At 47.9% G+C, this 13,502-nt stretch overlaps 1 protein-coding gene across 4 annotated transcripts in view; it reads right to left on the bottom strand.

Annotated features, from left to right (window-relative positions):
- The window catches only part of LOC147110358 (cytochrome P450 3A9-like), a 59,817-nt gene that overhangs the window by 32,879 nt on the left and 13,436 nt on the right, over nucleotides 1-13,502 (bottom strand). For 3 of the 4 annotated variants that reach the window (XM_086000291.1, XM_086000293.1, XM_086000294.1), the window contains 2 exons: nucleotides 11,962-12,061; nucleotides 3,993-4,106 (listed from right to left, as the gene is read on the bottom strand). In XM_086000291.1, coding sequence (XP_085856417.1) covers nucleotides 3,993-4,106; nucleotides 11,962-12,061 — 214 coding nt within the window. The remainder of the gene's footprint in view (nucleotides 1-3,992; nucleotides 4,107-11,961; nucleotides 12,062-13,502) is intronic. The other variant, XM_086000292.1, reaches the window with a different exon arrangement.

The raw sequence follows: 13,502 nt of genomic DNA, 5'->3' as shown, positions 1-13,502 counted from the left end.
CAATTCATGCATTTGTTCCTTAAATGTTAGCCATTGCCTATCCACCGTCATGTCTTTTAATGAAGCTCCCAAATCTATCATAGCCAACTCACTCCTCATACCATCGTAGTTTCCTTTGTTTAGATTTAGGACCCTAGTTTTGGATTGGACTTCTTCGCTTTCCATTTTAATGAAGAATTCCATCATGTTATGGTCACTCTTCCCTAAAGGACCCCTCACAACAAGATTATTAATTAACCCCTTATCATTGCACAATACCCAATCTTGGACAGCCTGTTCCCTAGTTCGCTCCTCAACGTACTGGTCTAAAAAACCATCTCATACACACTCCAGGAATTCATCCTCCACAGTATTATTGCTAATTTGGTTTGGCCAGTCTATATGTAGATTAAAGTCACCCATGATTACTGTAGTACCCTTGTTACATGCCTCTCTAATTTCCTGTTTGATGCCATCCCCTACATTACCACTACTGTTTGGAGGCCTATAGACAACTCCCACCAATGTTTTCTGCCCCTTGGTGCTTCTTAGCTCCACCCAGACTGATTCTACATCTTGATTTTCTGAGCCGATATCCTTTCTCACTGTTGCCCTGATTTCATCCTTTACTAACAAGGCCACCCCACCTCCTTTTCCTTTTCGCCTGTCCTTCCTAAATATTGAATATCCTTGGATATTCAGCTCCCAGCCTTGGTCACCCTGCAGCCATGTCTCTGTAATCGCAATTATATCTTATCCGTTTACATCTATTTGTGCTGTTAATTCGTCTACCTTATTACGAATGCTTCGTGCATTCAGATACAGTGCCTATAGATTTGTCTTTAAGATTTTTAGGCATCTTAACATTTTTTATACTATGGCCCTATTTGTCTTATTACCATTTTTTCTTACCCGGACCCTATTTGTTAGTCCACTCCTTTGTTGATACGCTCTGACACAATCTGGTTATCCTTACCCCAATCACTTTCCTGCACTGCTTTCTTGTCTTTTCTCTTTAGCATTCTAGATTTCTCTCCACCGGGACCCTTCCCCACCTTAGTTTAAAGCCCTATCTACCTCCCTAGTTATTCGATTCGCTAGAACTCTGGTCCCAGCATGGTTCAGGTGTAGTCCGTCCCAACGGAACAGCTCTCTCTTTCCCCAGTACTGGTGCCAGTGCCCCACGAATCGAAACCCACTTCTCCCACACCAATCTTTGAGCCATGCATTCATCTCCCTGATCCTATTGACTCTATGCCAATTTGCTCGTGGGTCCAGTAATAATCCAGAGATTATGACCTTTGTGGTTCTGCTTTTTAATTTAGTCCCTAGCTGCTCAAGCTCTCTCAGCAGAACCTCTTTCTTTGTCCTACCTATGTCGTTGGTACCTATGTGGACCATGACAACTGGATCTACCCCCTCCAAGTTCTTCTCCAGGCTTCCATTTTATAATAGGGCTTTCTATATAAACATTGCATCCTTAACAATTGGGCAGCTAAAAATTTAAACCTTGGCCCGTATTTTCCGATCGCTACGGGTGTGTACACACCCATAGAGGCCCCACAAGTGCAGGTTTCAGGCATGCAAAGCGCAAGCGCTGAAAACCGGCACTTCCGATCTGTCATGAATCGTCTTGACAGATGCTCCGCCTGCCCTGGAGAAGTGCCTCTGCGGGTGGAGAGTTCCGCTTTTTGCAGAACCTCCGCCCGCTGAAAACCTTTAAAAATCTTACGCCTGGTAAAAGCATGTGTACGGCCTGCTTTTACCAGCAAGAGTTTAAAAAAGTAAAAAAAAAAAAAAAATTCACTCATTTATAATTATAACTAGCTGGGGAGCCCCGCGTTGCGAGGGCAATTTTGGGGCACGAGGGCAATTTTGGGGCGCTTGGTCTCCCTGCCCCTGTGTGTCCCTCCTCTCCCTGTCATGTCCTCTCCCTGTCCTATCCCTCCCTCCCTCCCCTCCTCTCCCTCCCCTGTCTCCCTCCCCTCGCCCACCCCCACCCCCGCTCCCCTCTGTCCCTCTCTCTGGCCCCTCCCCCTGCCTAGCGCCTGAGGTCCGGAGCGGAGGTCCCCCGCGTATGGCGCGGCTGATGGATGGCCGCTGTGGGCGGGCGGGCGGCGCATGCGCGGTCAGTGGGCAATTTTGGGGCGCTTGGTCTCCCTGCCCCTGTGTGTCCCCCCTCTCCCTGTCATGTCCTCTCCCTCCCCTCCGCCTCCCCTCTGTCCCTCTCTCCGGCCCCTCCCCCTGCCTAGCACCTGAGGTCCGGCGCTGAGGTCCCCCGCGTATCGCGCGGCTGATGGACGGCCGCTGTGGGCGGGCGGGCGGCGCATGCGCGGTCAGCGCGAGCGCCCCGCGATTTCCCGAGGCTCGCCCCCCCCGCGATTTCCCGAGGCTCTTTTCCCCGCCCCCCCCGCGATTTCCCGAGGCTCCCCCCCCGCGATTTCCCGAGGCTCTCCCCCCCGCGATTTCCCAAGGCTCTCCCCCCCCCCGCGATTTCCCGAGGCTCTCCCCCCCCCGCGATTTCCCGAGGCTCTCCCCCCCCCCCCATTAAATTGTTATTTAATTCCCTAACACATCATTAAAATATTTACCTTAGTTCCCTAACACAGAAAGTGTGGGGGAAAAAATTGTGAAAAATCAAGATGGCGGCCACTCACCTCGGTTCAGAAGGATAAGGCCCGCCCGCCCATTGGTCGACCGGTCAGGTCACCGAAGCGTAGGATTGGTCAATCGTCGAGTCACTCGACACTCAACTGTAGGAAGGAACCCGCCGTCCGATTGGTGGACCTCGACGTCACACGGTCGCTAATGAGATGCTAATGAGCGGAACGCTGAACGTTTTTGGGATACCGCGGGCGGGATTTTTGTCCGGCCGAAACGTAAATACGCCTATGACCGGTCCGGAATCGCAAGCTTTCTTTTGAGGCGACGCGCGCTTCGGTACGCTCTGTAACTTTCAAACGTATAGAGAACGGACGGACAAACAGACAGACATCGGGACAGAGCTTTTAAAAAAAAGTTAATTTTTAGCCCCTTAAAATACTTTAATTACTTTTTTCAAAAAAAAATTTTTGTTTAAAATATTTAATTTAATGTAATTTTAACTAATTTTAAAGATGTGATTTAAAAAAAATTATTTCATGTTTTAGTATGTTTTTTGAGTGATCCCCATTCATACATTTGACGGGTCTAAGCTGAGAGACCTGTCAAAAGTGTGAAGGCGGGGTTCCCTTCTTCCATTGGTTCCTCCTGGCCCACGTGATCCCAGGGACGCTTGCGAACTGCCTGCGCCCCTGGGATTCCTGGGCCTCTGCGCGCACGCACCAGGAGAGGCCCAGGAGCGGAAATGTCCGGACCTCCGGAGCCCTCAGGTAAGGGCGTAGTTTTTTCCAGATCGGAGGCATCTACGCGCAGGAAGCCTCCAATCGGAAAATACGGGCCCTTGTCTAGTAAAGCCTATCCCTGGAGCATTCTAAGTAAGGAGGCATTCATTCATTCATGTTATCTTATGTTTTATAGGATGGTGTTAGGGAGGCCCGGAGAGTCAGGTACTGTGTTATCTCTAATGAGGTAGAACAGATGTCTGTTAGGCAAAGACAAAGACTACGATTGATGGGAGGCCTTTCAGGGGAACAAGAATAGTTAGGAAAGAGGGTGTCTTATATAAAGGAAGACATAAAGCCTACATTGTTAGAACATTCTCGGAGCAGAACTGGACACGCTCAAGTGAAGGCAAGACAATCAGAGTCTGATCACCTTGGAACCTTGTAGATGTTAACAGGTTATATTTCAAAGTCTAATTCACTGTTAAACTTTGGGAGCAACTACAATACAAGAAGTATCAGCATCTACTCCCTCACCCTCATAAGAAGTCAACTAGTATTGGATGATTTTGCATCTAAGTCACGTGTACATACCTAACCTTACACATCACAAGTACAAGCACAGACAGAGGATTCAGAGGTGGGGGGGGGGGGGGCGGGTGGGTGGCTGGTGGCGATGGGGGTCTTTACCTCTTTCAGTCTCCCGCTGGTGAAGGTTGGCGAAAGCACACTTCGGATTCTCTTCCACCGTTCATCTGGGACAAGCATGACAGAGTCCCGAAATGGCCCACCCAGACCAAAGTCCTAAAGAAAAAGTATGAAGACTGAACCTCTAGTTTTCTTATTTAACTGCATATTGGGTTCAACGACATTACTTCATAAACTGATCTCTTCTAAAACCGCATAGAATGTGTTCAGGCTGCTTGGGCGGGCGGGTGTTAGATCCGTGTATCTTGATGTTGTGTCCTTCAATAATTAGACAAGAGACTGCAGGGAACGATCAACAGGTGTTTACTGAATGAGGGTTACTCTAGAACTAATTGTACAGATCACTACTCAGGGTTTATATACAGGTGTGGTCACTGCCGGTACTACAGTATACAGGAGCTGTAAAAAGTAGTTCTCCCCTTATAAAGGTGCATACATTACAATTCCTCCCCTTTTAGATTAACAGTCCAGAACACTCATTTAACAATTAAATATCAAACTAATTACAATTAACACTTTTAACATGCAACATTAGCTGAAAATAGTCTATTTATAAATTCAGTCTTTGGGGAGGCTTCCTGATCCTTTCTGGATAGCGCCTTTCCCGAGTGTCTTGCTCTTGGTGCGGAGGCGATTCTGGCCCCCTGTCGTCGGTTGGTTCATCCGCTTCCGATGCTACAGTTTCTGGGGTAGATGCTACCTGTACGTCGGGTTCATCACCAGGTACGTATGGGCGAGACATGGGGTTGACTCGTTCCTGTGACTCTAGGATCTGGTCAGCATGGCGTCTCACAATGTTCTCCCCAACATCCACTGTGTACATTAGTGGCCCCTGCCGTGTGCATATCGTTCCTGGTTGCCATTTCTCTGTTCGGTAGTCGCGGGCCAAGACTGGTTGCCCTACATTGAAGCTCCTTGTCGGCTTCTCATTGATGTGCTGGAATTGCTTATTCTCAACATCTCTTCGTACATTTGGTCTGAGCAAATCCAGACGAGATCTCAACCTTCGGTTAAAGAACATCATGGCCGGGGCCTGGTTGGTGACTGCATGTGTCGCATTTCTGTAGGCTAACAGGAAATTGTCCACCTTATGCTGCAGTGGAATGTCATCATCGCACATGGCCTTTACTGCTTTTTTAAAGGTTTGTACGAACCTCTCAGCCAATCCATTTGTGGCTGGATGATACGGGGCGGATGTGTAATGCCTTACCCCATTCCTTTTCATAAATCTTCGAAACTCTTCGGACACAAACTGTGGTCCGTTATCAGAGGAAATCTGCTCTGGCAAGCCGTTCCTGGCAAAAATGGTCCGTAGGACTGCAATAGTTTTCTCCGTGCTGGTGGAGGACATTTTGATCACCTCAGGCCATTTCGAGTGCGCATCCACGGCTATTAAAAACATTGAGTCCATGAATGGACCAGCAAAATCAATATGCACCCGTTGCCATGGAGATGAGTGCCACTCCCATGGGTGTAGAGGGGCATGTGGTGGTGCATTTTGGACCTTCTGGCATCCTGAGCAGCTCTTTGTCAGGTCCTCGATTTGCTGATCGATCCCCGGCCACCACACATAAGCCCTAGCAAGGCTTTTCATTTTCACCCCTCCCAGATGACCTTCGTGAAGCTCATTGAGCACGCTCTCCCTTAACTTGGGTGGAATTACCACTCGGGATCCACACATCAAGGTCCCCTGGCATACTGACAGCTGTTCTCTTCTGGATGAGAATGCTGGCAACAGTGAGTCGCCATGTGCTGGCCATCCCTTCACCGTCAAATCATATACCCGAGACAGTGTCGGGTCATTTCGGGTCTCCTTCTCTATACCAGCGTTAGTTACTGGCAAGCATTCAATTATAGTCGAATGAAATATTTCGACAGGGTCCACTGCTGGTGCTTCCTCCGCAGTAGGCAGTGGCAGGCGTGATAGCCCATCAGCGTTTCCATGCTGTTTCGTGCCCTTATACTCGATTTCATATTGGTGCGCCCCTAGAAAAAGGGACCATCTTTGTAGCCATTGCGCAGTCATCGCTGGAACACCCTTCTTTGGATTAAAGATGGAGACAAGTGGTTGGTGGTCAGTCAGCAAGGTGAACTTCTGCCCGTGCAGATAGTGATTGAACTTTTTCACTCCCCACACTAGGCTGAGGGCCTCCCTGTCAATCTGGGCGTAGTTACGCTCGGCTGAGGTTAGTGACCGAGACGCAAAGGCTACTGGCCTCTCCGAGCCGTCCGGAAATTTGTGCGACAGCACCGCTCCAATGCCATAGGGTGATGCATCACACGCCAACCGAATTGGTAGTGCTGGGTTGAAATGAGCCAACACCTCTTTTGATGTGATCAATGCTTTGCTCTTCTGGAAAGCTCGTTTACATTCGTCACTCCACTTCCATGGTACCCCCGTTTGCAGTAGGGTGTTCAGTGGGTGTAGTACGGTAGACAAATTCGGCAAGAACGTTTGGTAGTAGTTCACCAGCCCGAGGAACGACCTCAGTTGTGACACATTTTCCGGTGCTGGAGCCTTGACTACTGCCTCAATCTTTTCAGGGGACTTATGTAACCCCTCTTTATCAATAACGTGACCACAATACGAGATCTGCTTCTGGAAAAACTCGCATTTGTGGCGATTAGCTCGGAGCCCATATTCCTTCAATCTAGTGAGCACCTGCTCCAGGTTGGCGAGGTGATCACTGTCATTTTCGCCCGTGACCAGGATGTCGTCCAAATAACACTGGGTCCCTGGAATCCCTTGCAGGACTTGTTCCATTGCCCTTTGCCAAATAGCCGGAGCTGATGCTACCCCGAACTCCAGCCGGTTGTATTGGTAGAGACCTTTATGAGTGTTGATCGTGAGGTACTGTTTCGAGGCTTCTTCTACCTCCATTTGCAGGTACGCCTGGGCCAGATCAATCTTAGTGAAGCGTTTCCCTCCCGATAGCGAGGCAAAAATATCTTCAATCCGCGGAAGCGGATATTGTACAGTGTGAAGGGCTGGGTTCACTGTCACCTTAAAGTCCCCACAGATGCGAACCTTCTTTGGTTCCCCAGGCGTATTACTCAACGACCTCTTCATTACAGGAACGATGGGTGTAGCCCGCTCGCTCCAGTCCACTTTGGACAGTACTCCTGAATGTTCCAAACCTTCCAGCTCTGCTTTGACGTCTGGGTGGATCGCATAAGGTACCGGTCTGGCCTTAAAAAACTTTGGGCTTGCATTTTCCTCTATTTTGATCATCGCTGTTATGCCTTTTAGTGTTCCGAGTCCCTGCTGGAACACTTCTTGTGCATCAGTTAGCATTTTTGACAGTCGTCCAGGTGTGACGTCGTCATCCTTTTTGGCATCTACAGTCAGTGCTTGTATGGAATGCCAATCTAGCTGTATCTTCCGGATCCATTCACGTCCTAGTAGTGGTGGTCCTCCATCTGGCACTACATATAGGTCCATTTTTGGTGTTTCCTTGCCGTTATATATAACATTCACCCTTATTTTTCCTTTGGGGTAGACTTTTTGCCCCGTGTACGTCTTCAAGACAATCTTTTTATCTCTCAAGGGTATATGTGAGAATAGCCGCTTGTAGTCCCTTCGGTTTATGACTGTTAGGGTTGATCCTGTGTCCAATTCCATTTTCACTTGGACTCCTGCTATCTTGAGCGTGACCCAGATAGTTTGGTGATCCTCCATTTTGATCACATTATGTAGTTTCAGACAACCCAGCTCCTTGCTTCCGGAGTCTGTATCACTTTTCTGTTCGTCTGAACTACTCTCCGTCACCTTATGTACCTTCTTGTACTTCTCCTGTGGAGATTTCTTGCTGCTGGTTTTCTTTCCCGACCTGCAGACTCTTGCTATGTGTCCTACTTTTCCACACTGTCTGCACACTTTGTCCTTGAACCAGCAATCCTTATAGTCGTGTGTTGTTCTGCCGCAGCGATAGCACTTCACTGTTCCGTATGACATTTCATTTGTGCCATATTCTTGCGGTCTCCGTTGTATCTCTGCCGCGCCCCGTGCTGCTGCTTCATGTGATACTGCAATGCTGAAAGCCTTGTCCAGCGTAAGATCCTTTTCTGATAGAAGCCGTTTCCGGGTTCCTTCACTTTGAAGCCCACACACAAACTTGTCCCTTAAAGTATCTGCTAGTCCCGTTCCAAACTAGCAGTGTTTCGATAGCTTGCGCAGTTCCGTTAAATACTCAGCATTACTTTCATCTTTATGCTGGTTCCTTTTGTGAAACTTAAATCTTTCTGCTATCAGCAGCGGTGTGGGGTTTAAGTGGTCCTGTAGGATTGACACTATGTTTTCAAAATCCTTTTCTACTGGCTTCTCTGGGGTTACTAGGTTTCGTAGTAAGCCATACGTTTTTGCACCCATTGAATTCAACAATACCAGCGCTTTCTTGTCATCTGGCACTTCATTCGCCTTGCAGTATACTTCTATGCGTTCGACATATGTCGTCCAATCTTCGACTTCATTGTCGAATGCTGTGATACTGCCACTCTTCGGCATTTTTGGGTGTGGTTAGACTGGCTTAAAATTGCGTCTTCCGCGCTTTCCTTTCTTCCCCACTGCGGCTTAAAATGGCGCCTCCCGCGCTTTCCTTTCTTCCCCGCTGATGCTGCTCGGCCCTTGAACACCGGCTGCGCTCTGCGCATTTTCCTGCGCGCCTCTCTCCCCCGTTGACACTGCTCGGCCCTTGAACACCGGCTGCGCCCTTCTCTCTCTCTCCTCTCTCCCCTGTTGACGCCGCTCGGTTCCTGAACACCGGCTGCGCCCTGTGCGCTCTACCCTCTCTCTCTCTCTCCTCCGTCGACACTGCTTGGCCTTTTTCTGTGCCGTCGGTTGGCTCTAGCCGCCGCTGTCCGGGAAGGATCTGCGCAGTACCTGTTGCCAGCCCGTTTCGCTGGACCACCGTGACTGGAAAGCCAAGCCTGGCTCTCGACAGCCTCCCCTGCGATGCTCAAATCTCCGCTGGATGACTGGGGGGTTTCCCGTGGTCGATGCCCGTGCTTCTGGACTCGGCCTTCTTCCACTATTCTCCAGGAGCGAATCACTGGGAGGTGATGCAGAGTTGCAGGTAGGTTTGAATCTGCTCGTCGCCAATGTTAGATCCGTGTATCTTGATGTTGTGTCCTTCAATAATTAGACAAGAGACTGCAGGAAACGATCAACAGGTGTTTAATGAATGAGGGTTACTCTAGAACTAATTGTACAGATCACTACTCAGGGTTTATATACAGGTGTGGTCACTGCCGGTACTACAGTATACAGGAGCTGTAAAAAGTAGTTCTCCCCTTAAAGGTACATACATTACAGCGGGGTGGGATGGGATAAAAGCAATTGGACCCCACAGGACAAGGGCAAAAAGCGGAAACTTCTCGGTGCGGTTTCGCTCGCCCCAAGGGTTACTAAAATGGGTCCAATACCATCTTGGGTTGGGCGATATTGTGACATCCCTGGCGGCTGCCTAAAACAGGCGCTGCACACTTTAGGAGGGGCCTAATCCCGTTTCAGAACCAAGTCTGGAAATTGGCCAGTGCTGACTCACATGCACTGGGCCTCAGTTTTTTGGTTCCTTACGCAGCCTAGCCAGAGGTCCCCAAGTGGACTGTTGGGAGGCTGCCAACAAACAGGTACTTTTCTTGTGGCAACTTACGTTACTGTAGAGCCAGGAGGAACAGGAGTGCACCTTCCGCCTCCACAGCAACACTGCCAGCCCACCGCCCTCCCGTTCACCCCCTTCGCCCCCCATCCCCCAACTAACTACCCAAGAGTCACTGCTGGAGTCATAGGCCGTCCATTTTGGTATTCAGCAAACCGGCATCGGCAGCCCGAGGCCCAACTCGGGACGAGCCTCTGAGCACCTCACCTATTTCAGATCCAAAAACAGGCCTAGTAGAAATCTGCAATTCTCTTATCCAAAAGGCTGTGGATGCTGGGACAATTAAAAGACTGAGAGCGATAGTTAAGTAAAGGTATCAAGGGATTATGGAGCCAAGGCAGATAAATGGAGTGGAGGTGCGGATGAGCCATGATGTGATTGAATGGTGGAGCAGGCTCAAGGAGCTGAATTACCTACTCCTGATCCAATGATCCCGTTTCCCTAATCCATTTCTACCCCTATGTGCCATTGTACAAGAGGTTGCCACAATGAGTCACTGGCTGCGTCGGGAGGTCAGGTTTGCACATTGAGCTGTGTCATCCTCCCACCATGGGGTTCTAGGTTGGTGTGTTTCTTCCATCGATCTACTGTGCACATCAACATTTCCCTAATGAATACCTGTTAATTGCAGAGTTTTGATTTTAGAACTTAATCTCTCCCTCTCCCCCCTCCCCACCACCACCCACCCCCACATCACCATTTCTCTGGACAGTGGCTGTACGGAGTGTGGAGCATTGTTGACTATGTGTATATTTAATAATCACTTTACTCTGCTCTTGTCATCTGTACCAAAGTGAACATTTCTTGTTCCTCTAAACAGTCTGCTTAACAAATACCCAGAGTTGTGATCATTCTACAGCTGCTTCCCACAGTCTGAATGATTCCCTTTGGCACCAAGGATTCTAGGGCACAACTTCACATCAAATAATCCCACACTCCACAAAATTATTCAAATCCCAATTTTTCTTTTATAACAAAAACTTCCGTGCTATAAATGGGATACCTCACAGTAACCCTGGAATATTTCACATGGCAGAAATATTCACACTAAACTGTATTCCTCAAATTGTCCACTTCAATGAAACAGGAGTACAATGAGGAAGAGAAAGAGACAGAAAGAAGAGCAGGAGAATTAGGAGGAATCGGACAATAACGAGGAGGCAAATAACTTGCAGTTGTACAACACACACGGCTGCTCAACTCTTGTTAGGACTTGTTGTCTATTGGGTTATCTTTCTTTTCAAAGAGCAGATGGGACATTAGATATACACAAACAAGCTGAAGTGTTCCATTTCAATCCTTGATTGCCATTATATGCATCACGTACAGTGTACAAATACAAATCATGAATTAGTATGCACACATCATGAGTTGCACACAACCTCCAACCTCCACAGTAAAAATAAAATCAACTCGAGTGTTCCTGTACACATCAAGTTGTTTCACGTCATGGGATACATCACCTCCTACTGACGCTATTTTTTCATTTCACCCTTAATGAAATTACACGCTTCAAATCCCAACTCTCAGTGGGTTGTAAAATATAAAATGGGCATTTCACTCTCTCGCCCCCCTCCTCTCCCAAAGAGGAAAAGTCTAGTGTCAGGTCTCCATAACAATATCAGTGATTAGGGCTCTTCAGAGTGGGCAGGATATAATTCCTTTTTTAGTTTACTGTTAATCAATCCCTCTGTTGTGTAACACAAACCAACATGTGGAAATCGAGTCAGAATTCGAGACAATTACACACTCCGCTCTCCAAGGTGAGGGGTGTAAGTTCCAGGCAACAAGTCAGATTAAGCTTGAGCTAGATACACCTTCTACTCTACTTCAACAATATGGTTCAGCCAAAACCTCCAAAGGGCAACCATGGACAAGCAACCACTGGGAATTTGGTACAAACCAGAGGTAGTGGTAGGACACTAACTCGCAGCAACAGCCCATTGGTTTGAATGTTGGGTCCCCTCCCCCACAAAATTGGCAATGGATTATGTCATCTGTTCGTGGGGTCTTCACACACATCAACCCTGCACAGAGAAAGATCACTACTCTTTATACCAAAACATACTCTTCTCCACCCTCTCATGCAGTTTTTGTTTCATAAGCCTGACCTTTGCCCATCATGAGATCGGAACATCAGATGGAGAAAACACAGGGACCAACCTACATTCCAGCTGAACCACCAAAGCTAGTCTAAATAGTGAGATAAAGGGAAAGAAAACAAGGGCATATTGTAGTAGCGAGAAAAAGTAGTAGTAAATTACAAATAGCTTTCAGTGCATGCCAATACTTACCCGCCTGTTGGTGAACAAAGTGTAAAACTCTTTTATGAAGATGGTTTTAATCAGGTCAGTATCCATGATGGTGAGAATGGGAATGCGCCCATCAAAAGTCCTAAAGGAAGACACACAAGTGTTAGAGAGTGAATCGGGGCCTTAAAAAGAGTCTAGTGTCTGACTAAGGGAGTGGCCTGGGCAAACCCCACTAATCCAGACTTACTGCAACAACTTTGGGGTCCTCTTGACGACCAGGTCTTCACCACTGCAATGATATCACATTAGTATTTGTAGACATTTCCTTACTTTATGTAATGGCCAATGTCTCAAATTGCAGTATATAATCCAGGCTGCAGTAACGTGACAACCAGATCAGTGGGAAGCAGCTTTGCTTCACATTGGCATTACAGCTACAGCACAAGTGCAGCTCGACTCAGGAGCTCAGGACCAATTGATCCCAGAATGAAGGTGAGCAAGCTCGCTCTGCTTCAGTTCAGACCCTCACACCCAATTTACAATCCACAAGTTTAGGATTGTTGCGCTGGTTGGATTTATGGGAGTCAAAATTCCAATTGGCCTGCTCTGCTGGTGTGATGGACCAGACTGGAAGTCCATTAATCGCCAGAGCCGCAGATCCTGTCCAAAATTGCAGGGACAGAATCAGTAGCATAGTTGGGACTGGCCACCTGTGCCTACAAGGGCCCTAGAAATAGTAGATGCATTGCTGGTCATCTTCCAAAATTCAATAGACTCTGGCACAGTTCCCATGGATTGGAGGGTAGCTAATGTAACCCCACTATTTAAAAAAGGTGGTAGAGAGAAAATGGGGAATTATAGACCGGTAAGCCTGACATCGGTAGTGGGGAAAATGCTAGAGTCCATTATAAAAGATGTAATAGCAGAGCACTTGGAAAACAGTGACAGGATCAAAGATGTAATAGCAGAGCACTTGGAAAACAGTGACAGGATCAGACAAAGTTAACATGGATTTACAAAAGGTAAATCGTGCTTGACTAATCTACTGGAATTTTTTGAGGATGTAACTGGTGGAATAGATAAGGGAGAACCAGTGGATGTGGTGTATTTGGACTTTCAGAAGGCTTTCGATAAGGTCCCGCATAAGAGATTAGCGTGTAAAGTTAAAGCACTTGGGATTGGGGGTAAGGTACTGTCTTGGATAGAGAACTGGTTGGCAGACAGGAAGCAAAGAGTTGGAATAAATGGGTCTTTTTCCAAGTGGCAGGCAGTGACTAGTGGGGTACCACAGGGATCGGTGTTAGGACCCCAACTATTCACAATATATCTATATATATAAAGCGGCTCTTCTGTCTGTCCTGATGTCTGCCTGTCTGTCCGTGTTCTATACGTTTGAAAGTTACAGAGCGTACCGACGCGCCCGTCACCTCAAAAGAAAGCTTGCGATTCCGGACCGGTCATAGGTGTATTTACATTTCGGCCGGACAAAAATCCCGCCCGAGGTATCCGAAAAACGTTCAGCGTTCCGCTCATTAGCATCTCATTAGCGACCGTGTGACGTCGAGGTCGACCAATCGGACGGC

The sequence above is a fragment of the Somniosus microcephalus genome, chromosome 11, assembly GCF_052327205.1.
Source record: "Somniosus microcephalus isolate GS21.2 chromosome 11, FLI_Smic_1.0, whole genome shotgun sequence".
Classification (NCBI taxonomy): Eukaryota; Metazoa; Chordata; class Chondrichthyes; order Squaliformes; family Somniosidae; genus Somniosus; species Somniosus microcephalus.
The sequence above is the reverse complement of the archived record's forward strand: the minus strand, read 5'-3'. Positions and strand labels throughout refer to the sequence as shown.